At 45.1% G+C, this 25,482-nt stretch overlaps 1 protein-coding gene across 1 annotated transcript in view; it reads left to right on the top strand.

Annotated features, from left to right (window-relative positions):
* The window catches only part of LOC8050552, a 32,682-nt gene extending 12,126 nt beyond the window's left edge, over nt 1–20,556 (top strand). Inside the window, exons 4-15 of the mRNA XM_040210398.3 lie at nt 1,750–1,850; nt 2,911–3,042; nt 3,723–3,814; nt 4,850–4,931; nt 8,210–8,272; nt 8,371–8,467; nt 9,111–9,191; nt 10,907–12,049; nt 12,859–13,218; nt 14,386–14,876; nt 15,775–16,060; nt 20,335–20,556. Coding sequence (XP_040066332.2) covers nt 1,750–1,850; nt 2,911–3,042; nt 3,723–3,814; nt 4,850–4,931; nt 8,210–8,272; nt 8,371–8,467; nt 9,111–9,191; nt 10,907–12,049; nt 12,859–13,218; nt 14,386–14,876; nt 15,775–16,060; nt 20,335–20,369 — 2,963 coding nt within the window. The 3' untranslated portion in view covers nt 20,370–20,556. The remainder of the gene's footprint in view (nt 1–1,749; nt 1,851–2,910; nt 3,043–3,722; nt 3,815–4,849; nt 4,932–8,209; nt 8,273–8,370; nt 8,468–9,110; nt 9,192–10,906; nt 12,050–12,858; nt 13,219–14,385; nt 14,877–15,774; nt 16,061–20,334) is intronic.
* Nucleotides 20,557–25,482: the final 4,926 nt, after the last annotated feature.

Below are 25,482 nucleotides of genomic sequence, written 5' to 3'. Positions count from 1 at the left end.
AATGGTGTTAACGGACACCAGCATTTACCGCTCAGGTTAATTCCTCATACGACTACTTTCCGTCATACTCGCATATTTGATGGCAGCTTTTTGATCCGGAGTGAAAGAGAAAAAATTAAAAAAATACTCTGATCGCTAGTTTGCATTAACAGTGTCGCGCAGTGTGCAAAATGGCTGCGCCCTTAGCCGCTAAGAACTTAAGCTTCTAAGCTTCTAAGCTTGAGGCTTCAAAGAACCTCAAGTTCTTAGAAGAATGCTAAAACAGTACGGAGATGACTGCGTTAGCGAGAGAAAAGTGTACGTGTGGGTTGACGTGTTTAAAAAGGGGCAAACAACAATCCGTCGTTCACCCATTTTCGAATTCAGCGAATTCACGCAACGCATATCATTCCGATACCTCCGATAACGATACCCGATGCTCATTCGACGCATTTGCGCGAGCATCGTAGTATTATTATCGGGTATCAATATCGTAACGATCTACTGAAACTCCCTATTATTGCGACGACTTATAGTCGGAAGAGGGTCAGGAAGAAATATAACTGAAATAAAAAAAGCCTAGTGCTTGCGTCCTACGAAAGCACTGGCTATAACTGTGTCACTTCGCGTTTCCCGACAACAGTACATAAAAAAAAAATCCGCGCCACAGGCTTAGTCGGTAGAGCGCGCGAAGCTTAAAGGCGGACCACTCACGATAACCCTGTTGCCTCTAAGAGTAGCGTTACATTCTGCGTGGCAGTTTTCCCTCCAGGCTTACTGCTCTGTCGTTCCACTTGAAAGAGCGCGGGCCTAAATGTAGCCTTCGACTTTCCCGAACTCTGAGCTAAGCTTGCTGCCAAAACTTGATCCGTTAAGTCGATCTACGAACGGATTAACTCTGACAACCTGAATTTTCCGATTGCCAACGCTCTAAATGGGCGACGTGACGTGGGATAAAGAGGGTAGGGCAAGTGAGCGGGGAACTGGAGGGGTTTAAATTTTCGCGTGCCGTACAACGCCTGTACTCGGATTCAATTAGATGCACTCCGACGGTTTTGGTGTCGGATTTGGACCTCCCTTTTTTTTTCTACTCTCTTTTAAGTATTTTCTTTTTCCGGTATTCTCGCTTTCCTTCTGAGTAAGTTCTATTTGGTCCAATGTTTCGATCTACAATTTCTTTCTTTCTGTTTCTTTATTTTTGAGTACTGTATAGTTTTCGATCTTCACTGTTTGAACTTTCGTTTTGTTTCCCACTCCTTTTTGAAGTCCCTATATTCCCTTCTTTCTCCTCTCCTAATCCCGTAACACGTTCCCTATCTCCCCCTTCTCTTATCTTCTCCTTTATCTCCGTAATACCTGTCTCCTCTTGCATCTTCCCTCCCTATTTTGCATTCCGTAATCTCGTATTTTCTTCTACTGAGGATCTGTCCATCGGAACCCGTTTCCCTAGAAAAATCTCTTGTACCATTCTTAACTCTCTTTGTTTTTATTTCCTTTCTTTCTTTCTTTCCTTTTCCCTCCTGCGTTTCTCTTCTTGATTTTTTTCCTTTTTTTTTTTCTGTAGGCAAGTCTTTTTTTCTTTCACCCCGTCCATGATCCACTTTTCTTTCGCCAGAACGTCCTTCTTCGCTCTTCGTCCTATATCCCTTAACCCCCTCTCCCGATTCCCTCCCCATTTCGCTCCGATCGATCCTTCGTTCCATCTTCCACCTCTCCAGCCCTGCTCTTTCATTAGGTTTCTCGATATTTTTTCTCCGTTTCCACACGCAGATCTCATAGCGGCCGGTTACCATAGCAACAACCCTTATCACAACTCCGTGCACGCTGCTGACGTCACGCAGGCCATGCACTGTTTCCTGTTAGAGAGCAAGGTAAGTAAGCTCGCCGCGCTCACTCAGTACCACCTAAAAGACAATTGGCCGGCACCCCCCCCCCCCCCCCCCCCAATACGTCATCGCTAGTGGATACACGCCAGCGCGTTTTGCCGTATCTCACGTCTATGACGTCACGCTGCGGCCTTGTCTTTTAGGTGCTCTCAGCCCACCTCGACCGCAGAGATTCTGGTGCTGTCGCCGTTTCGTGGCGAAGCCGGGCGGAACGAGCTTTTAATGAACCTTTTTGTCGGTCGGGCTTCTTTTGTCTCTGGTAGAGCCGGGTCTCGTCCTCCTCGCGGCAGCTGACGGGATTTTAATTAGGAAAGGTTGTAGTCGCCGCGCTGCGCCTTGCATTATATGGCGTCTCTGCGACGCGTCTCTTCGAGAACGCGCGGTCTTCGGAATTGGGAAGCCTCTGGAAGATAGCGCGCACTCCGTTAATTAAATGTCGCACTCGCGTATGTGTTTTTTTTTTTGTTTTTTTTTTTTACTAGGCATTACACGGGGGACCAAATTGTGGAACGCGGAAGAAAAAAAAAAAGAAACGGGATCTTGCGTCGAAATGTGTTTGATTCGCGTACTTATGTGGTCTACAGGATTCCTGCGCTTGAAATTATACTCTTTTTGCCAAATAAAGCTGTCCGCAGATATGTGCTAAAATTCTATGATACGGTCGGCAAGAGACTGATTTGTTAGTACAGTAAGTCTTGGAACAGTCCGTGCGAGTAGAACAAACTACATAAAATGACCAGACATTATGTTATTGAAAAGAAAAAAAAAAACACGCGGACCGACTGTTTTGCTGTCGGAACTGAACCAAAGAGAATCGAACCTAACGCGATCGATTCGAACCCAACGGAACCAAACCGAACGAAATCCAAAACAAACTGAACGGAAGCGAATTGAACTGAACCCAATTGAACCAACAAAACTGAGCCGAACAGAACACAACTGAACCGAGCAGAACGGAATTAAACCGAAAGGAGCCAAACCGAACGGAATCGAACCCTTTGCGTGTTGTGTTGGTGGTCGCGTTAATGGGTGATATCCCTTTCAGATCCGAGAGCACATGACCCCGGTAGAAGCCATGGCGGCTCTTATCGCCGCCGTCACCCACGACCTCGATCACCCGGGGGTGAACCAACCATTCCTTATCGCTACTTCCAACCACCTGGCAGCCTTGTACAAGGTGAGTCCCACAAAAATATCACTGCTATCGTCCTGCGTTGACTGTCATGATGACAGACAATGAGTAGATAGTAATTATAATTTATTATATTGAGATGCATAGATTGATGGGAATCTCTTGAAATGATTCTATTGAGATGAGGTTGATGCGAAATATTCTATTGATATGATATTAATGTGAAATGTTTGCATCGAGATGAGGATTCATGCGAAATACTTCTATCCAGATGTCGGTTGATTTGAAATGATTATATTGAGATGTAGGTATACGTCAAAATGTTCTATTGATATGCACCAGGTTGATGTGAAATGATTTGATGGAGATGTACATTACTCTGAAATGATTTGATTGAGATGTACATTGCTGTGAAAAGGTTCTAATGAGATGTTCTAGGTTGATGTTAAATGATTTGATTGAGATGAACATTGCTGCGAAACGAATCAGTTGAGACCCAAAATACGGAGCACATTCGAGATAATAGAACGGGTTACCTTTAATTCACGCATAAAACAAATTAACCGCTAACTTAACAGGTAGCACGTGCGCCTTTAAACGTTTTTGTCGCTTCTCAGTAGACGTTATGTATTCGTGTATTTTATGATCCTAGATATTGCACAAAACGGTTTCAGGTAGGGAACCTGTTTGATACGATAGGCGGTTGTTTTTTCGCACACTTGCAGAATTTCTCCGTGTTGGAGAACCACCATTGGCGCTCGGCCATATCTTGCCTGCGGCAGTCCGGGATATTCGATCACCTGGACAGGTCTGTTTGGTGAGTAGCCTTCTTGGTTTGATCCTTTTTAATTTTGGAAGTATCGTCGGTTGCAGGTTAAGAAAGGCAGGAAAAGCCCCTTCTCACAAAGCCTTGTGCTCGCCATAATTGGTGGTTTCCTCCTCTCCACTCGCCACCACTCCAGCGTTCGCTTTGATAAGGTGAAGAGTGAAGGGCTTTGTAGGAGGCGATTGCCCTACCTTTTTTCGACCTGCAACACACTATAGACAAAAACTAAATATGCATTATCTGTGTTCTGGTTAAAGGTAAGAGCTCACTATTCAGTAACAAGTTACTCGTGAAGCCCATCGCGCAGTCTGGGGTTTCCTTTAAGGAAAATAATTTTAGTGTTTTCCATTTCCAGCCTATTAAGGTAGCGAAGGAGGAAAGAAGATAATGAAAAAAAGAATAGCAAGTGTTACTTACGCTTGTGTTTTGATATTTTTATTTTATCGCACTGTCGATCGTTTATATAACATCAAAAAGAAAATGCAATTATCCGAGAGGTTTTCTTTTTCTTTCTTCAAAAGTAAAGTCTTTCTAAAATCACTAGGCTTGCTCATTCTCATTAAAATCAACAAATTGTGGGAGCGTCAGTTCGCTCATTGAAATGCTGCTCAGCTCCAAAATGTGATTGAAAATGTTTAACTGACGTCTCCTATCAACTGTAGTGACATTTGTAATGACACTTTATTTATGCATCTTATTAAGTACCTCAAGACAACAATTCAAATACAACATATAATTTTAAAACACGTCGCTTAAATTTTATTAAATATGCTTATAATTAGCGCGAGTGCGTCGCCACTATGGTTACTTACATTTGAAAATGATTGAAAACACAGAGAACGAACACGAACCACCATTTTCTTATTGCTAAGACAGCAAACCTTGAATTCATCACGTTTTATCCGGTAATCACGATGTGTCTTGCTCCGTCTTAAACGAGAGTTCATTTTTGTTAACATTTGTTTCACGTTCATACGAGATGAACGACGTCCAGATCAAAACTGTGTTCACTTTTCTGCATTTCAGGGATGAAATGGAGTATCATATACGAAGCCTCATCCTGGCAACAGACATCACTCGGCAGCAGGAGTTCCTGTCAAGGTTCAAGGTTGGTCTGAGGCACCAAACGTTTTTGTAGTTTACAAGATTGGGACTCTTCGGAGTACAATATGCTGTTGAAGCAGACATACGCACGTAACCCAAAAAATTAACTAAACACCGTTACTCATTACGCACTCAAACAGTAACTACTTAAGTACGCTACTCGTTATCGACTCTCAAAGAGAACACGTTACTTTACCTAAAAAGTAAGGAGTTGTGCTTCTTGTTACTTTGATGATCAGACACACAACTGCTTTTATTTCATGGTTTATTGTTTCCTTTCCAGTAGTCGTTGAACTTAAGCAGTAGCTGCCTCTCGAAGTTTTTATCAGTTATAATTCCCCGCTTCCTTGCTAATACAGCTCCGGCAACACTGATGAGTCGTTCTATTGACGCGCTCGAAGGAACGGCAGTGCTGTGCTTCAAAAAGAGCTGGTGAATCTGGGATTTTCCCCCCCCCCCTTTTTTTTTCTTCTCTCTAATTCTAAAGCTCGAAGTTGGCAATGGGTTTTCTGCCTTCCCGCGCTGGCTGCCTTTGAGTTTACATTCAATCTGTACACGATTCTAGAAGATTCAACTAACGAACAGTAATGTGTTCGCTGCGTGAAGTACTTTCCCAGCTGTAGAGTTCGACTGACGTTTTCAGCGATAAACGTTGGCATACTGTCATACTGTCTAGTTGTCCTTCGCAGTGCCCATCGGCCTTTGACGCAATAGACGCCTACTCAGGTTAGAAATAAAGCGGGGCTGTTTTTGCGGTGCTCTGCGCGGTGCTCCTCAAAAGTAACGAAATACCGTTACTCGTTACTTTTATTTATAAGTAACTAAATAGGTTACCCGTTACCCAAAAAAAATTGAATATGTAGAAGTTATTCGTTACTAGTAACGCGTTACCTACATTTGTGTGCCGAAGTAGCCCGCGAAACAAAAGGATACTTCACTGCATATTGAGTAAGATTGAGGTAAAGTATCCTTATAACTGTGGGCATTCGAGATGAAGGTATACTTCCCCGCACTAACATGCTGATTGAGGTGAAGTATCCTTCTCGGTTTTGGCCTACTGTAGCGATATGGTTCTTGTCATGCTGCTGTTGGAACACGTGAGGTTAAGAAACCTCAGGCTGAAGGTATTTTTCTTGCAAATACTGCATCACTGTCCAGCAATACTATGGCAGACCTGTTTCACTCAGCCTGAGTTTCGTTCTTTCGCTTTTGTTTGTCAACGCCCTATAATCAAGCACCCTATACAGGGTGTTTAATATTAAATGGAATCTATTTTTTAGAAAAAAGGGATGAGAGGCGAGTGGCCGTCTTCATCGTAAATTCATTTGTCTCGGCGAACATTAGATGGGAGAACAATGGTAATGATAAATTAGCTAATTAACAAAAAAGTTTAATTATTTTTTAAATATTGGTTTTAAAGTTTATGTTCCAATTGCAGCAATGACCGCAATTACTATCATATGCCACACCAATTCAGAAAATTTGCAAAAAATTAAGTTTATTTTAAAATTTAATTGATCGATTTTTACATTCTTAGTTCGATTTAAAAATGGTGCCGCAAGCCCTGCGCACAACGACTCTTAGAACAATGACGTAGTCATTTCAATCATGTCATCACTATCTCGGCAGTGTCTCCTTGGTGGGTGCGCCGACGACACGAGCGACTTTTTCAAGCGTCAGTGGACAGGGCTTGCGGCGCTCTTTTTGAGCGCATTTCTTCAACCTGGCTAAACAAACGTGAATATTTATCAACTATTACCTAAGAAACTATTACATTCTTGCAAACCTGGCCTCCCAATAGTAATTGCCTTCAATACTGCCATTGCAACATGACTTTTAAAGCCAATAATTAAAAAGTTCATTCACAGATTTTAGTCAGTTAACCAACTTACCATAACGAGTATCCTCTCATCCAATGTCCGCCGAGTCTGATAAATGTATGCTGAGGACTGCACTCGTCTACTACCTTTTTTGTCTTATTCGAGGAAAATAATCCCTGGAGAAGTGGAACAAGAAGGACGAAGGACAAACGCAAGTTTCCAAAGACAGCTAGGTGACTGGTGCGCGACCGAAAAAAACACGCCTGGACCTGGTATCGAACCAGGGACCTCTCTATTGCCAGTGGAGCGCTCTAACAACTGAGCTAAGCAGGAGTTAGACGTCAGTAGAGCAAGCGGGTTTTATCAGCTCCAACCAGTCAAACACCAATAAGGGTGAACGGCTTGCATTTTGATGGTAATGCTAATAATGCAATTAAATGTATAGGTGCAAGCGAGCTGGACGATAATAATAAAAATAATCCCAGGAGTACGGGATTCTTTTGTAGCGCATTAGTCAAATAGCTGTGTATGGAGATTTGTGTTTGTTTTTTGTCCCTCTTGTTCCCGTTCTTCAGGTATTATTTTCGTCATTCTTGTCCAGCTCGCTTGCACCTTTGCATTTAATTACATTATCATCATTGTTTTATTTAGTGGAATTAAACTCAAACACGCTGCTTCTGGAACAACTTGGTTCACAATTGTCTACAAACAAAAAAAAAGTAACACAGTAGTTAGAGGAAATCGTGATTCTTGAAAGGAAATAGCAAGCTAAAAAGAAAACTGACTAAAGACGAAGAGAGTGTGAAGTAGGACAACCATATCTAACAAGATATTCACATTGCTTCGAAAAGGTTCTTTTGAGATGTACTAGGTTGATGTGAATTGATTTGATTGAGATGTATATTGCTGTGACATGAATCTGTTGAGACCCAAGGTACCAAACATATCCAAGAGCGGGAACGGGCTGCGCATAATTCCCAATCGGAACAAAACTACTAGGCTGCCAACCGCTAACTTAACGTCGCAACACGTGCGCCTTTAAACGTTTTTGTCGCTTCTCAGTACAGGGTATGTATTGGTACACTTTATGGTCTCAGAGGCTGCACGCAGCATTTGTTTTCGATATAAATTGAGCCGAGTTCACGCCCAACGCTGGCGCAGACACCGTGTCCAATACATGCTCAGAGCACGCGCCCAAGCAATGGGGAACGGGAAATGGCACGCACTTTTCAAAAAAAGGTCTAATACACAAGAATCAGCGCTGCACTCGGATCTTTTTATACCAATCAATAAGAACATTTTAGTTATGAAGTCCAATATTTTTATTGTTTTACGTGGGTAGTGAGACGTCTCTCTAGAAAATGAATCATTTTTATTTGACATTTTTTGCGTTCCTGTCCTATGGACGGCATAAATAAAGAGTTCTGAATTCTTGGTTGGTTTTTGTCTTTCCTTCCGACAGCGATACATGGAGAACAATGCGCTCGACATGGCCGACAAGGAATACCGTCATTTCATTCTCCAGGTGCGTGCTTGTGTTCGAGCCACCACGTTTGCTCTTCAGCAAGCATATTCTTGTTTAGGCAGCAGGCTGAAGGGCTACAAACATTTTTCATATTACAGATTGCTTTAAAGTGTGCTGACTTGGGAAACCCCTGCCGTCCTTGGGATATCAGCCACCGGTGGAGTCTCCAGGTTTGCAAGGAGTTCTACAGGCAAGGTACGTCTGCCGGAGGAGTCACTGTGTGGCATCACTGTGCACTCCTTTCTAGAAATCACTTTACTGCAGTAAAATAATCCCGTCTTTCAAGGTCACTGCATACAGCAGGCTGCATCCGATTTCTCACAGTATCTGTGTCACAGTAGTGAATGCCATTTCTCAAAGTTGTTGAATCACAGTGAGGTTAATCTAATTAATCGAATTGCTTAGTCACTCTATTGGAGCTAGGTTCGTCCTACTTCTCACACTAATGAACTGCAGTTAGCATACGAAGATACGGCAGTCACACTCGGAAAAACGAGAATCGGCAAGGTATAGGAATTATACCTTTTCTGTCAGCTTTTCTGTTAGTAAGGAATGCATGAAAGAGCAGGTAAAACTAGAGCCATTTAGAAAGCATGTTGAATGTAATTCTTATGAAAAACAGCGGTCTTCCTTATTCCGCATGCCACCTCCACACCATGTTTTGTTGGATCCAAGAAAAGCAAGGGGAAAGATATGTCCTGCTTGATATAATCTCTGAACGTTGAGTTTAGATATGGAGGCGTTCGCGTCTTGTGTATCGTCTTGAGAATTAAGGTGTCAAAATGTGTGAAATGAAAACTCCTATTAGTTGTTACATACTTTTTTTTGTATGTGTTAGGTGACTTCGAAAAACGGTTGAACATCCCAGTCACACCAATCTGTGATAGAGAAAGGACGACTGTTGCCAAGATACAAGCAGGTATGTTTATGAACAACATCTTAATCATGTCATTATAGTTCTCGTTTGAAGTACCGCTACTAGCTAAGGAGAACTAACTCTAAAATCATTGAAAAAATAAAGAAATACTGAATTCGTAAGTTTCTGTGGCATTCCCTTCACTTGAACCACTATAATGTTGTGCTGTCATCTTTAAGCCTATGCGTAGAAAGAGCGCAAATAACACGAGATGGCACGCTCGATCTGGCCTTTTGCTACATCGGCAGTTCTTATACGCTTCATCGCTTCTTGATTTGTAAAAGTTAGTTCCGGTTGTTGTCCACACAAGATCTCCAAAACCCGAAACACTCCGTTTCAGCATTGCTTGGCGAACAGATAAAGCGACAACTCAGGTTAGCCAATCACAGCGCAGAAGCGAGGCTTGTGATAACAAACCGCCCGAGCGCCATTCTAAAGTGGAGAATTCTCACATGCTTTGCTCCGTTGCTTTGGTTGGCTCACAGGGGCCCTAACTTATGCTGTATGCCAAGTCAAGCTGACCTGGAGCATAGGTACGCCAATGAAACACAGCAGCTGTTCATCTTATTCTTACTCATCTTGCTTGCGTTAATACAGTGCCCCCTGAATTAAATAATTTCAGTATTCGTTCATTTATCTGTAAGCTATTTTCCACAACTATTTAGGAGTACTATATATACAGGGTGTCACAAAAGAAAATTTACACGGTATTTTTTACCGCAAAAATAAACTAGGCATCGCCGAACGCTCATTCTCCGCCCAAAGGTAGAGCTAGAGGTCACAACCAGATGCCAAAGTTTCAGCCCGATCCGATAACTAAATCAAAAGTTATAAATGATTTTCTGAAAATTTCAATGGGAAAATGGTGGTCGACGGAGTTTTCGAACATATGGGGCTCTATGGCACCAGAAACCGAAAACGGGCAAAAATGGACTCCATTTTCCCATTGAAATTTTCAGAAATCAGTTATAACTTTTGATTAAGTAATCGGATCGGGCTGAAACTTTGGCATCTGGTTGTGACCTCTAGCTCTACCTTTGAGCGGAGAATGAGCGTTCGGCGATGCCTAGTTTATTTTTGCGGTAAAACAGACCGTGTAAATTTTCTTTTGTGGCACCCTGTACGTAGGTCAGGTTGAACAGCCTTGGCAGTAGACACGCGCTCTTTCAGTCCATAATATTATAATCAGAGGTGCTTAGTCCGCTATCACAGCAGAGCCTCTCCAGAGCTGAGGGTGAAACCGCAGGATAATGAAAAGCCTTCACTCGGAACCTTTCCTCTGAAAGTAATAACGAAAATGGCCTGTGTCACAGCTCGATCTTATCAACAGCAAACTGAGCATAATGTTTATTATGCAAGACGGCACATCTCACGATTCTTGACGAAAAACTCCATTAAGTCTATTAACAAAAAAACTCACTACGCGGTGATGAACTATGTAAGCACAATGGATGCAGAGTTTTCCACAGTATGAAAGACCCATTCGCCGAGGTTGTTTATGCGGTGGTGCTAAGTACACGTTAAGAAGAGGCACTTCATTTTTAAAGAAAGAATGAAACAAATGGTCATTTATTTCCTTACCCTTGCACTCCGTGGGCCTGACCAAAGTGAGTCCTGCTGAGCCGTCAGAAACTTCCTCGTCGAATGGGTCTATACTATTGTTAGAGACCGTACTTACGGGCGGCACCCCTATAAACAAAGTTGCGTTCTTCCTGCAGACTTTTTCAAGTTCGTTGTGAGCCCGCTGTTCGAGATCTGGGACCAGTTTCTGGGCACCGAGCTGTCCCGTGAGCTCCTCAACAACCTGCGTCTGAACCATGTTCAGTGGGAGAAGAAAGTGGCCATTGAAGCTATAGCCGCTTCATCCTTCGAGACGGACCTCAACGCTCCTCTCGCGTCCGAGGAGGAAGAAGGAGACCTCGAGTTCGAAGACGAGGAAGAGACGCTGCCTCCACTCCTCACGAGGGGAAGAGGCGGTGCCGCTGCTTACTCCTGGATGGAAGAATCGTTAGGGTCGAGCGCTTGGGGACGCCGCCACAGTATGCCGCTCAGCCTGCCTAAGCTGCCGTCAAGGACGGTCATCCGAAGACGCAGACAATCCCTGCCCCTCAGCTCTCTTGCCTTGCCACCGCAGCCGGACCAGACTTCAGAGGTGCCGGCTGGTCCAAGGTCACCGCGGGTCTCGGCTGAAGACCTGCAGCCCACGACTAGTCTTCTGTCACTCTCCAGCACAGCAGAGGGAGCTCCTGTTACCTCGCTGCTGCAGAGGAGCTCCAGGGAAAGTGAACGCCGCCTGGTACACCAGCCGGTCTCGTATCCACCATACCGGAGGACGTCGGAGCCGTTCGTGGCCGCTGCGTCGAGAAGACACTTTCCACGAAGGTCGGAGTCTGTGTTCGCGTTTACTTCGACTGAGGTTGAACCGTACGAAGAGGTTCCGGGAGGCGAGGTTGAAAACAAGCGGCAACAGGAAGATGAAAAGGACTTCGTTCAACCAACCGGCTCAAAAGGCAATGGCGATTCGGCCAAAGAAGGTGATACTTCGAGGCCTTCGAGTAAACCAGCAGGTGGTAACAGTCACGACAGTGATGACGGCCCAGCGGACTCTCTAGAATGTAAAGACGGTCGTTGTACACCGCCGTCATCGGCTACGATGGCATCTTTATTGACGTCACCATCAACGATGGTGACGGCTTCTAACCAAGGAACCAATGCCCAGCCATTGCAGCACGATGCTCTTTCCTTAGGACTGGGTTCGAGAAATGATGCCGGAAGGAGTTTCTCGCAGGATATATCTTCGAAAATGCAGAACAATCAAGGTTGCCTGCAACAAAACACTCAGTTACCTGCCAGGCCACAAGGTGAGAGTTCTTGTTCTTCATATAAAAATATAAATAAAATATATAGTTCTTTTTCTTCATATAAAAATAGACAGTTCCCGCGCGCGTTGACTTTAGAAATCTAGTATTTATGAACTAATAGAAGTTGGTTCATTTTACTGGATTCATTAGTATTAGAGCGTCACATTTTATGTACGAACCATCAGATTTCTAGAAGCGTAGGCGGAACCATATATAATAAAAACATATCATAACAGGCCATGTTATTCATATCTTGATAACACTGAAGTGTTCTTGTCTTAGATAAAAAACGACAGCAATACGCACACAAAATAAAACAGGCTCGTCTCAGAGGACCTGTATTCTTTTGTCATTTCTACTAAGTTTTTTTAGTGTCCGCAGTAAAAACACGACATAGTTGTGCGTGACATCGCTTATTGTGAAATTGTTACAAAACAATTATAAATAAAATCATTAGTCCCTACTTTAGGGCGTAAGTGCGAGCATCTCCGACTCAAGCCTGGCTTTGACAGTTGTGTGAGTTGCGTCCAGAGTGGCCGAGACGGCAACACGGTCGAAGCCAGCAGGACAGCTGTTTCCCGTACCGAACGTAACAAGCAATGCAATGAGCAGCTTCGTCGTGAAGTATCCATGACACACAGCTGTCCAGGTGTCCCGGTCGTTGTTATCATTTTGGCTGCCTTGAACGCAACCGACACAAGTGTGTGAACTAGTTTTAAGTCTCTTCATCGGGCCTCTGTATTCATCGTACAATGTGTTTGTTATTCACACTCATTCGCACGACTCATATCTTCCGCTAATCTGCGCAGACCCTTGCGCATCTCCCCCATCCTCCGGTTGCTCAACGCCAAAGTCCGGTGCCACGAACGTCGACAGCGGACCGCCTTTGCCTCCGTGGTCTCATCGTGTGAGCCTTTCGAGCGAGAGAGAAGCCCAGCAGCTTGAGTTCGACCATCCTCCCGAAGCCCTGTGGAGAAACTGCGCGAGGTTCAACAGCCGAAGGAGTTCAGCCCCGACCACGCTGGGTGGCGGGGAGCGTCAGGTCTCCTTCTGGGGAGACCAGAACCCTTCTAGAGACGAGGAGCTGTCGGGTCCTCCACCCCCGCCGTCGTCTCTCATCGGAGCCCTTCGCAGAAGATCGTCTGTACCCACAGAACAACATCTTCCGGGTGAGTTTCACAGCATTTGTCAAAAATTGCTGCAAAGAGGTTTTCACTGCGTGAGATCTTTCGGTCTGGCGATTGTGCCTTATATTTGCATAATATATGGGCAATTTAAGAAAGGGAGCTTAAAATTACATCTTCTAAAGATCAGCATATATATAGTTACTGACAGGATAAGAACGGTGTTTCTTTGGGACGCTCGGCCTGCAGTACGCGCGCGTTGCCTTCCGTTGTGCTTTGGATGCGCATGCATGCTTGAAGCTCACGAAAGTTCCTTATTGAAGGTAGCAAGCTCGCGCCGGAACCGGAACAACTGAAGGACATCCCTGTCATTGTTATCCCGTCAATGACTAGAGTAGCGACAACACGGACGGGCACCGGGTACATTGCCTTTCCATATTAAAGCTGGTAGATGTAAAACTTTAGCTCACGGTCCTTTTAACTTCCAGCGCAAACTCAATTATTGCACAAACCGCGGTGTGTTATCGCTGCCGGCCATCGCCTCATGGCATTTAAACTCTATTCTACCCCGTCTCTACCCTGCCAACTCGAGAGTCACGCGGAGTCACTCTTAACCTTTAATTGCACTGTCAGCTTGGGGGATTAAATGGAACTCACGAAAATGTGCTTAACGCAAAATCCCGAACAAACGCCCACCCCAGAAAGATCGCCCACCTAATGTTTCCCCTTTATTGTCTCCACCTCGGGTGGGTGTTTTTTCGGGATCGTGTAGTAGAGCCTTGGCTCTCTCACTGCAGTCGCTGCTTTCCGTTGTGCTTTGGCTGCACGTGCAAGTTCGAGGCTACTACTGTCTGTCACAGTTGTGGTGACTACACGAACGCGCACCGGGCTCATTGTCCTTCCATATAGAACCCGGCAGATGTCGAAATTTAGCCGGAGTTAGAATTCCGGCGCCGCCAAAGGTTTCGTCTTTTGGCGGCTTCGTAACATTTACCGAGTCGATCAGTACGTGTGATTCATCTGCATCTTTTTACAATTTCCACTCTAGAGTCCACGTTGAAAACAACCAGTAAGTCACTTTTAACCTTGCGCTCAGATCCTTCACGGCGCTGCCAGCATAGGCTGGTACGGAGCTCAACCAGATATACTCGAATCCGTCACATTTCTTCCTGGACAATCCTCAAACGCCTTACCCTTCCTTCCACGCACCAGAGCTGGGGAACACCGAACTGGCCAAGCTGGCCCGCACCGCGGCCGCTGCGTTCGGCCGACGTCCGATGCCCCGGACCTTGATGCGGCGTCACAGCATCGCGTTCCTGGAGCCCGTGGCCCCGTCCTCGGAGTCGGAGGACGGCTCGAGCACGTGCGCTACCTCCACCGCGTGCAGCACGCGCCGAGGCAGCTGCGTGCCGCCGCGGAGGATCAGCGACAGCTCGAGGGACGAGGACGAGACGCGGGATTTGTTCCTCCCGTTCGTCGCGTCCACGTCCTCCTCCGGCACGGCCACGTCACCGGGCGCCCTGCGGAGGCGTCGGGGCTCACTGCCGGCCGACGTCCCACTGCCGCTCATGGTGTGCGCCGAGAAGCCCCCTGGGAGGACCGGCGTGTCCGTGGACCCGCTGGATCCCACGCGGCGGCGAGGGTCGACAGGGGAGATCCTCAGCTGTCTCATCGGGCCGTACGGTGCCCTTCACGCCCTGCAGGTGAGGAAGCCGGTTGCCCATGTTGGACTCCGTCAGGAAAATATATATTTATTGATGGAGAGGGGGTACGCTTTTGGGTACGAAATTGGATAATATCGCTACATTATTTATTATAATTTATTTTGGAGTTTGTAAAGAGCACCGGAAGAGACTGAAACAAGATATTTTGCACGATACAGGACGTATTATAACTTTTAGCTTTTTTTCTGCTAGTCTTTTTAGGCGTTTTTTGTTGGTTTTTTTTTTTTTTTGTACAAACCTTCCCAGGTAGAGTTGATGTTGGGCAGAAATTACTTATCTTTATCATATTTCTTGATTTCTATTAGGCGGTTTGTATTTGTGTGTGTGTGCGGGGGAGAGGGGAGAGGTTGTCAGGGTTTGTTTGGGGTGCTTTCTCAAGGTTAGAAAACTTGATCACATGCTGTATACCCTTGATAAGTTCCTCCTCACTGCAATGCCACGTGTCCGGTATGGATTGCAGATGGCAGTGAAAAAGTTGGTTTTCAGTGTTCGATCGTACTACGACTCAAATGCTACGTGTACGCTTATTTCTCCTATAGGCGCAATTCCTTTTTTTTATGTTCTTCGTTTGTGTACTTTGCAATTGCAGAAAAGGCGTAGAGGTTGAAAGGCTGTAGGGCAGTTCTTCGAGAGACAAACACTGCGACTAATTTCCCTATTACGAAATGCCCTATGTGACGAACTGCCCTGCTGCCATCTGACCTGCTACGAAATACCTTGCAGCGAACAGCCCGTATCCCAGCTTAAAGCATGGTAGCCTGGCGGATGTCTCAATGTGCTCTTCACTCGCAATGTGCCAGAAACCTGCAGGACGTCTATTCTTAAGGGGCACCGAGAACACCTAATTCCCATTGCGTTTTTTTTTTTTTCTGGGCAGAACCTTCCTCGGCGGGGCTCCGGCGGCGGTCTCGAGCTCCTCAGCGGTCTGTGGCGATCCCGCGGTGCAGCCCTCGGCGGAGGCTCGGACTGGTCCCCGGGCTCGTCGGTGATCCCTCCGCAGCCGGTGTCCGTGGCCGGTCGCTTCAAGCTCCAGCGGCAAGCGTGCTCGCTCGAGTCGACGGGGCTACAGTCGACGTGCTCTTCGGCCGCCGGGAGCGTGTTCAGCACCACCCAGCGCAGAGGCTCCTTCCCGCTCGACTTCTCGCTCTTCTCCTTCAGCTCAGGTAGTCTATAGACTAACACATTCTCTACATACAAGCCGATGTTTGCCCACGATTCGCGAGAAAGCACGGGTCTGCGCACTATTATTTGTTGGGCTATGGGACAGGTTCTGAGCATGCGCGGTACTTCTGCAGAATATCAGACGCCTTGCATGCCTCCTTACTCTATTGACTCAGTGTATTTTGCCGGGGCGATGAGTGCTGGAAAAAGGTATAGACCATGAGGGAAGAAGAAAAAGCTGTGTTTGAACGACGCCACTTTGTCATGAAGCAAGTGTGTCGAAGGTTTGCTTCTATTTCTGACACACGCCGTGAGATGGCGTGGCGTGACAGGGGCTCGAGGAACCGTCCTTATTCACGCGCGCGTTCTCAACGCCGCGAGGCGCGCGACCGCGCCCCGGCAGTGACCCGGTCGGGCGATAGGCGAAGCCCGAGTGGAATTTCGGCCCTTTTTCTTACCTTGTTCCGACACCTTTCTTTCACCGTGCCTTTGAGTTTATTGAATGACTTATGGAGAATTCCAGACATGTACAAGTTACTAAAAAAAAGTATATAAGTCAAGTTACTGAGTATTGGCCTATAAAGCAATTTGAGTAGAGTAGAAGTTATGGAAAGGGAAAGTAATTGAGTAAATTACTGACTACCATAACAAAGTAGCGATTACTTTTGAAGTTACCTTTATATTTTTGATAGTAACAAGAAAGTACATAAATGTTTTGATCCGTTAGCAAAATTCTGCCAGCCAAATATAATGCGGCTTGTGTTTTTATATAAATGCTTTAATAGCCGGTTCTGCTTGTGTGTGATTAATTGTTTTGTAGTTTTTGTTTCTTGGTAAACGATGTGTTGCAGATGTATCATTTCTACTTTGAGGTTTAGGACTGCCCGAGCTTGATTTAGCAGACAGTGTTTGCTTGTTTACAGTGTTGCGTTAAGTACATCTAAAAAGTACAGCAAGTAAAGTACAAAGTCAATTAGAGGTTATGTACTTCAGGTATAGTAAGTAAACAGGGTGCAACCTACGTCGAGTAAAGTACTATAAATACAACGTACTTTTAAAGTTAAGTACAAATACTTTTTAACACAATCTTACATAATTCCCTTTCATAACATTTTTTTACTTTATTTGAACTAATATGCATTGCTCCCGGGGCAATCGATGGAGTATCAGTTTTTTTCGGAAGTGGTGGCAAATATTCGATAAAGTGAAGTCGCCACAGAGTAGTTGTTTTACTCTCGCTGACGAACTATTTAACACAGTACATTTATAAGGCCCTTATTTGTATCGGTCTTATAGCCGCCATTACTTCACTCAGAGAAATTACCACATGACATCTCGAAAGACGATACGCCAATTTTTGTTTCCGAATGTGGGGAATGTACTTTGAGGACTGGAATTTTTACTTTCTTTAAACATTTTCAGGAAAAAAATACTTTACAAAAGGTACAAGTACATGTTCAGAGAACGCACTTCAAGTAAATTACAAGTTTTCTAACCTACTTGAAATAGTACTTTAAGTGCCATGTACTAAATAAACTTCCCAATTGTGCTTTTTTTAATGTTGGGGGAATTTTTAAGATTTTCAAACGATTTTCGAATCTTGGAAGGCCTGCATATGTAGTTTTGGGAGAAAGGAACACAAAGACATCAGCTTTGCGTTGCCCTTTAGCACGTGATCCTTCAAGTACAGCACAAACTACGGGGGCACCAGATGGGCTTCAGAGCGGGTGCTGCATTTTGTTGACTCCTTTGAGTGGGGCTGCAGTACAGGGTGTACACCTTGTGTAGTGGGCGAGAGTTCCTACGTCGGGGAGAAGCATGGACAAGCCCTTTCTTAAAGTGCGTCTAGTCTCCTTTAGCTTCGGGAGACAAAGAAGTGCCAGACTTCGGCGCTAATCCCGTATTTACTAAGCCTCACCTGAGACGAGTGTGTTTCCTGCGCCTCGGAGCAGGATTGTTGCTATGAGAGGCTCGTAAAATTTGTTTAGGGTTTCGCACCTTTCGAACCACCCCCCCCCCCCGCACACACACACAGACACACTCCTTGCCTGCGCCACATGCTCTCCTCTTTGCAAATATCAGCTGATCTTCCTACATCTTATCTAGTTTGTTCAGGAATGTTTGTTGACCAGCAAACCTACCACTAAATTTCACAAGTAATTTGTAATTCGAGGAGAAATTACTCGTAAAAAGTAATTAAAGTACACTACTAATTACCGAAATACAAATGTAATTGAAATTTTTTAAACTACTCAGAAAAGTAGTTAAACTACAGTAACTTGAATGGAGTAGTTGGACTATGTACAAGTCTAGAATTCCACTGCTATATCCGAATAGATTTTACAAATCTGCGGGGCAGAAGAAAAACCGCTCCGTGGCACCCACTCCGAATCGACGAGCGGAAGATAGAGTCGCATTTTTGGAGCGACCCCCCGGAGACGGTCTATCGTTCAAAATGGCTGCTGCTTGAACAAGCCCGAGCTCGAGACGCCCGACATAGGTCGAGCGCCGAACCACGCAATACGTGACACAAATAGAGAGTATCGAGACCGGTTATAACGAAGCCAACGGGAATCGGAAATCACTTCGTTATATCCGCTATTTCGTTATAACCGACTTGAGTAAACGAAGTGCAAAAGGGAATGGGAAATAGTGATCGCTTCGCTGTAGCCGCTATTACGTTATAACCGGCTTCGTTATAACCGGTCTTGATGTATTAGATCCGCGTTCGCCGCCCCGGAACGGCGGGGCACGCACTGATTGTCAGTGGGGAAGCTCAGATCGCTGGTAAGACGTTAATAAACACACACAGCTAGCAAACCATCACTTGCGCGGTCGCTGCCTAGCATGTTCTTACTTTATTGCACACGGAGACACCGGCGGCATGCAGTGTACAAAGGTCAAATCCAATCAGTTGCGGCAAAATGAACGCAGCTAACCTTGCGTCTTCAGATTTTCTGCCGTGCTCTTTCTCGTTCTTCCTCTCGATATCGCAGATGTCAGCGCTTACGATTTGCCACGCTCCAGTCCCGTCTCTGCACCCCGTGAACCATGCGGGGTACAAGACGTAATGCGCGCACCGCACGCACTGCCCGCCACCGCCCGCGTGAACATCCGACAACCGAGCCACCGAGCTACCGGACCAGACCGGAAATGCTCGGCCCATGACGCGCATGGGCAGTGGCTGCTGCTGTCGACTTCCGGGGAGGTCTCCCGAAGTTGACGGAGCGGTCGAGCGGTTGCGGCGCGGTCGGAAGCGCTCCACGGAGCTTACGCTGCCACCAATTTGCGAGGGAAAGATGACAAACTTAAGCTTTATCTGCCAGCGGAAGATGCGCGCTCGAAAAGGGGCGATTTTGGAGCGCTCTGAGTCTTCGAGCGGAATTCACCATCAGCTTGTGCAATAAAAGCTACGAGAGCGAGCTCTGCACTTTGAACAGGCCTGACGAACATGCGCGCTTGTGCAGTGCAAGAGTAGTTCAGGGCAGCATGCTCCCGCTTGTAGGTCTGGTTTCGCTTACGCACGTGGTGAAACAGAGGTAGCTCTCAGCATATTTGCAGTGCCCGCAACGTTTACGGGTCCACACGTTTCGTCATCAACATTGAGTTGGCGTGCACTCGTAGAGAAGGAGACATAAATTAGAGGGGAAAAGATCCAGGAAAAAAATATTTTAGTCGCGGCGGGAAATCAGAGTATTCGGACGGTTGATTTCGGAGGTTTTGAGTGAGGACGTGTTGCCCGCCGCGTTGAGTCAAGCCGAGCTCAGAACCGGCGAAGCGTGTAGGGAGTTTTTATAAGACAGACGCTGGCATAGTGTCCTGTTGTTTTAGCGGAAAATCTGTTTTCTAATTGCAAAATGATTACTAACAAATAAGAAGGCGATATAACGTTACAGACAAGTGAAACTTCAGGGTCAGGTGGTATCTGTGACGAAGATTGTGCGTTACACCTTTTCGATGAGAGACTTCGCTTCTCGAAAAAGACACAGATATTTGTTTACTGTATTGGTACATATTACGGCTGCTGTTACGTTTTAAGAGGAAGTAAGAGCGATCGTTTGTTCTCACTAGCATTGTCGCGCTGTGTGCCCCCTTTTTCTGCAAAATTCAGCATACATGTTGTTTTTTTCCGGGAAATTTTATGAGGCAGCGTTTTCTACAGATCCCCATTCGATTCCAAAACATAAGAGAGCTGTATTTTCCGTTCAGAAAATTTTGTGTTCCGGTTCTTAATTTTTCTGCTTTACTTTTTTTCCCCTCTCTTTCTGGGGTTCAGGGGAGCTGTTCTGTTGCGACGATGGCGGCGACTAATCCCAAACCGGTGCTCCACGGCTGAAAAACAACACCAAGAAAGGCATCATCAGCAAGCAGTATGAGTCAATCCGGCGACATCAGCGCAACTATGCAAGGCCGCACCATTGCCATGCCGTCATCGAACACGTCGTCACATCGACGACGATGACGACGACGAATGAGCAAGCAACCACCCACCACAACACAGCCGAACTTCAAAACAATATCCAAGCCCAGGAAAAATGGCCGGGGGGACCACCACACAGAGCCAACGCTGTGTCACCGCGCCCATTTTTTAGATGGAAAGGAAGAAACTTTGACGGGTAGAAGCAGACATTTTTTTTTTCTTGCTGTTTTCGGGACAGGGCTTGAATCGTTTCTAAGCCATATCAGCGTGGAGACGAAAGAAAGTGGTGTCAGTACGTCTTTGTACTGTGTCTGCGTCTGTGTGTGTGTTTGTTTGACACTCGTTTCTGTATTTCTTTTTAGCCTTGTGTTTAGAGTTTGTATTCGGAATGTTTCTTGTGCTTCGTGTGTGTTAGTGGATAAATGCGTGAGCGTGTGTGTTCCTTTTTGTTGTTGTGCGCCACTTCTTCAGCGTGCTTTCGCCAGTGTTTTGTTTTATTATTCTTATTTCTTGAGTTTACGGGAGGGAGATAGAAGGGAAAACGTACAAAGGAAACTACAAGCGCTGTGTAGCTTGTTATTCACACGCTGGGTGATCTCGCGCAAAGATGTCAGCCAAACTAAACAAGAGGCCCATATCGGAGGGAAAAGTTAATGGTACTTAAGGATTTTAATCGGTAGCGATCTTAGACACGTTGTTGTAAACCAACATAAAATTTAACTTCGACGGCAAGCAGATATGCGAAGCATCTACAACTTAGTAATTGCAAATAAAATAAGTAAAAAAAAAAAACGGACTTAGTCGAAGCTTCAGGAGCGGTCCGCCCGCGTTTCTCTGAGTTGACCAGTGAACATTCGGGACGTCCGATTCCCACTCATAATGCCGGAGTGGTTTGTTTTGAACATGTATAGTTTGCAAGGTGCGACACGTCTCGCTTTCGGCTCTAATGCAGTCTGAACAATCAACTTCAACGCTATCTTTTTTCTTTTTTTTTTTCTTTTTTTTTAAGTTGCGGTGATTAAGCAGCAGCTACTGATGTCGTGAAAACGGTGTCTCGTGAGCCTCGAGTGTGCACTTGCAGCCAAAGCACGGTGGAAGGCAGTGAGTGCGTCTTTGGGGCCGGGCGTCCCAAAAGAGACGCCCTGCCGGTTTCATCCTCTCAGTGACAGTTGCAGATTTGAGGATTTCTCGGGGAAATGTTTTATCGATATATTGTGTTCTATTCTCGTAAGCGAACGTTTTTTTTTCTTCTTCCGAATACCGATTGAATCAGGAATTGGCAAATGATGTAGCGAGTTGTAACTTCACAGACCTCCTCCATTATTCATGACTTATATATATAACTTGACGCAGGAGCTTCACTGCCACAGAGTTTGTTGCGGTGGACATGAGTTGGAAACGCCAAAACAGATTTTTTTTTCTCGGAAACGGGTTTTATAATTTGTGTTTAGCAACTTTTATTGGTTTATGTTTGTTTCTTTGAATTTACGTGTTACGTGTAGCAAAGTGTTTTCCTATTCACCCACTTGGCACATCTTCCATATTTCTCGCATTGACGCACTTTTTTTTGGGAGTGTTGTTCCGTGTTTTTATTTCCCATCCTTGGTTCAAGTTAAGTTGACATGACCGATGCAACATTAAGGTCGCCCTGGTGCGCCCTATGTAAACACGCTTGTATGCGTCGTCCTGCGGACGACACTTCCCAAGTGGCTCAACGTTTGACTTTCATTTTTGTTTTGCTTTCCCCAACTGTTCTTGCTCTAACATTTGTACCAGTCCATACACTACGTTCTACTCTGAGTGCATGTTTCTTTTTTGGTCCGTTTTACGTCGTGCTTAGACGAACGAGGTCGTTTGTAGTCGTTCAGGTCTCTAAGCGACGGTGCGCATGCGTGTGTGTGTGCGCGCGAGCGTGTGGACGTATGCCTGAAAAGATGGAGTCGGCGCTCAACTCGTCTGCGTCTTTAGGCGGCGTCCACGCCCACGCATCCTCCTTACCCCGGTGTCACGTGACCGGAGCCGGTAGTGCTGCGTGCTTCCCCGTTCTCCAGTGCGCATGCGTGCGTCTGTGTCTAGTTCGTGCGAGTCTAGCCGTTACTCGTTCTTTTGTCTTAAAACGCCGCTCTCGGGTGCTCCCGTGCCGTCATTCTGACTGCGACTGCAAATACAGGGACTTCCAACTGTCGAGTCGCAATCGCGCCGCTAATGCGTCAAACGAAAGATAACTCTCCAGACATTAGAGAGGTTTAGGGAACCGTTTTTGCGCCTCCGTATGGTACGATGGGCCCCCCGATACGAACTGCGCATGCGCAACCGCAGAAGGCTCACGCATGCGCAGTTCGTACCGGAGGGACCGTCGTGCCGTATCGGGCGTGCAAAAACGGTTCCCTAAAACACTCTAGTGTTTTACGGATGGTCCTGTCACGAAGGTCATTGAAAAAAACACGAAAAACGTCCGCGGACATGTTCCAAACATATATGAAACAAACATACTTCGAACATATTTCAGTCGTGTCTGCTACAGATAATTTTGTCGTAATGTCTGCAGCAAACACCGCGTTTTTTGGGATCATGTACGAGCAAGCGTAACGGCGGTTTTAGATGCGATCTTGCGTATGTATTGCGTGCATGATCGTTGTTTTGAACGTCAGGGCTTTTTCTACGGGGTCTTTGTTCTGCACTATATCCGGTCGTAGAAAACACTCAGGCTTTCGGGTTATTTTTTTTTTTTTTTTTAGCGTCCTCGAGGGTGCAAAAAGGGGGTATGTCATCGTGGCTTGGAAGACGAAAATGCACACATTTTTTAATGGAAGGATCGTTTCATAAAATAGAAACGGTGTCACTCTTTTTTTTTTTTTCATATGGAAGACACATTTTTTACTACGTCCTAAATTTATGGCTAAAAGGGATGTTCAAATCAATCACTATTGTGGTGGCCGCAAGAACTTGACAAGGAACCTACTGGACTGCGTGGGCGTCCAAGTAGGCACTCCGGGGTTTTCAAAGGAGGAAATGGTCTTTTGAGAGATTTCTAGTTTGCGCAATCATTGAGGGAAGTGGGCCAGATTGCTTTTCAGTAGCATCCCTTTGATCACAATTTTCGTTCCGTCTCGGACGAATATTTTGTAGTTTTAGTGACGACTTTGGGGCAATCTGCTTCTTTTATGCGCACCGATTCACATCCTTGAAAGCGTAAAACTTTTTTTTTCTTCGGCGTGGATGGGTATTTTAGAAGTTACGGTAGATTTAAAGACAACAAAATGGTGAAAGGTGTCTGTTTTAGTTCGGCTCTTAAGTCAGCGAATCCAGCTTGTGGAAACGAACAAAAGAAATTCACTTGGAAGGTGTTCTTGTCTGCTGCAGCCAGATCAACATCTGATGCTTATAAAAACAACATAAAAATAAGTTTATTTCTATTCATTTTAATCACCTATAACAATCATTCCTCGTAATCGCAAGGCAAAGAAAAATTCAACAATAAATACTCGGCCTCGTCAAATCTGGTATTCCCGCTTAGGCTTAATCTGATCTGCAAATGATTCATTCATATGTATATATATATGGCTGTTGCATGTCGAGGGATACGGTATTCTTGAAACTGCTTCTGTTGCAAGTCAGCACTTGCCGCTTCCTTCGTAGATAGGGCAGCAGACGGCACGGGGAAGGAACTGCATGTCGTCATTTCCGCCACATTTTTGGCTCCGTGACACTACCCTGCTACAGTAGGTTAGAGGCTTTTTTTCACATTCGTCGGTCTGTGAGCACTTATAAGCTTTGAGGCTACGGCGAGAGATGGCATTGGTGGCTCTTTCTATCAATGGAAGTTGAAATGACGTGCGGTCGGAATTTTTTATAAGCATCTATACGACCCTATTGATAACCAATATCGAAGTGTAGAAATATGTGGAGTGACAAGTAAATAGAGGAAATACGGCGCAACAGGCTCCTTGTTTGGAAAGACATCTGTAGGAAGTCGGACTTGAAGAAATGGGCGCGACGACGATTTTATTGTCACAGGGAAATCCTTGTAGGTTGTTCCGATGACTCCGATAAGGATACCCGAAACTGCCCCGGCGCCTTTGCGCATGTATCCTATCGGGATCGTTATCGGCGTTATCGTAACTATCTGCTAAAACTCTCTACTATTTAGTATAATAATATCACTTGCCATTCTGAGTGTGGGCACAGTTTGTTTCCTCTGCCCTTTAAAAGTTGTTCCTAAGTTGTTGTTTTTTCTAACAGTTTTTGGTATGGAATGAAGTAAGGAAATAAAAATGAAGGGGAGAAAGAAGAAAAAGAGGAATAATAGACTGGACTAAAATGGCTCTTTAAAATCAAATTTAAAAAAAAATGTTTACAGGGAAGAAAAGAAAAACAGGGTTTCCTCTGTTTTCTTTTTATATTAATGCCTATATATACATATACCTAAAATAAAAATTAATCATTTTAGGTGTATCTAATGGAACCAAAAGTCAGCACCAAAAAAAAAAAAAAAATCTGAACACTAAAAACGGCGGTCGAAGCAGTAGGGGCAGAGATCGTACAACCGCAGATATTGGAATAGTGAAGGATGTAAGAGGGAAACGTTTATTGGGCAAAGATACAACTGGCAGTTACGCTAGGGTAGGGCCAGAGGATCTTTTTGTATCTCCGCTTTGTAGCTGTCCTAATTTTTTTCAATGCAAAAACCTGAGGGTCGCTGTCCGTGTTCGCGACCACAAAGAAGCTATATATATAATAATTTTCTTTTTTTTTACACTAACGGAAATTTTATATATACTGCTGCAGCGATTGGATTACGTGATGTGCTTTGCTGCACAAGCCAGGATTGATACTGATAAAATGTCCAACATTTCGCACGCGGAGCCATGCTAAGCGGTTTTTGCTTGCTTTTTTTTTTTTTTTTTTTTTTTGTCGTTGTTATTTTTGGTTAGCGTTATACAGTTTGTGTTCAGTCTCCGAATCTCAGTCTAATTTTCTCCCTATACGTTTGTACTATTTTAC

The sequence above is a fragment of the Ixodes scapularis genome, unplaced genomic scaffold, assembly GCF_016920785.2.
Source record: "Ixodes scapularis isolate PalLabHiFi unplaced genomic scaffold, ASM1692078v2 PGA_scaffold8__174_contigs__length_109621045, whole genome shotgun sequence".
Lineage (NCBI taxonomy): Eukaryota > Metazoa > Arthropoda > Arachnida > Ixodida > Ixodidae > Ixodes > Ixodes scapularis.
Note: the sequence above shows the minus strand (reverse complement) of the source record. Positions and strands in the feature narration are given on the sequence as shown.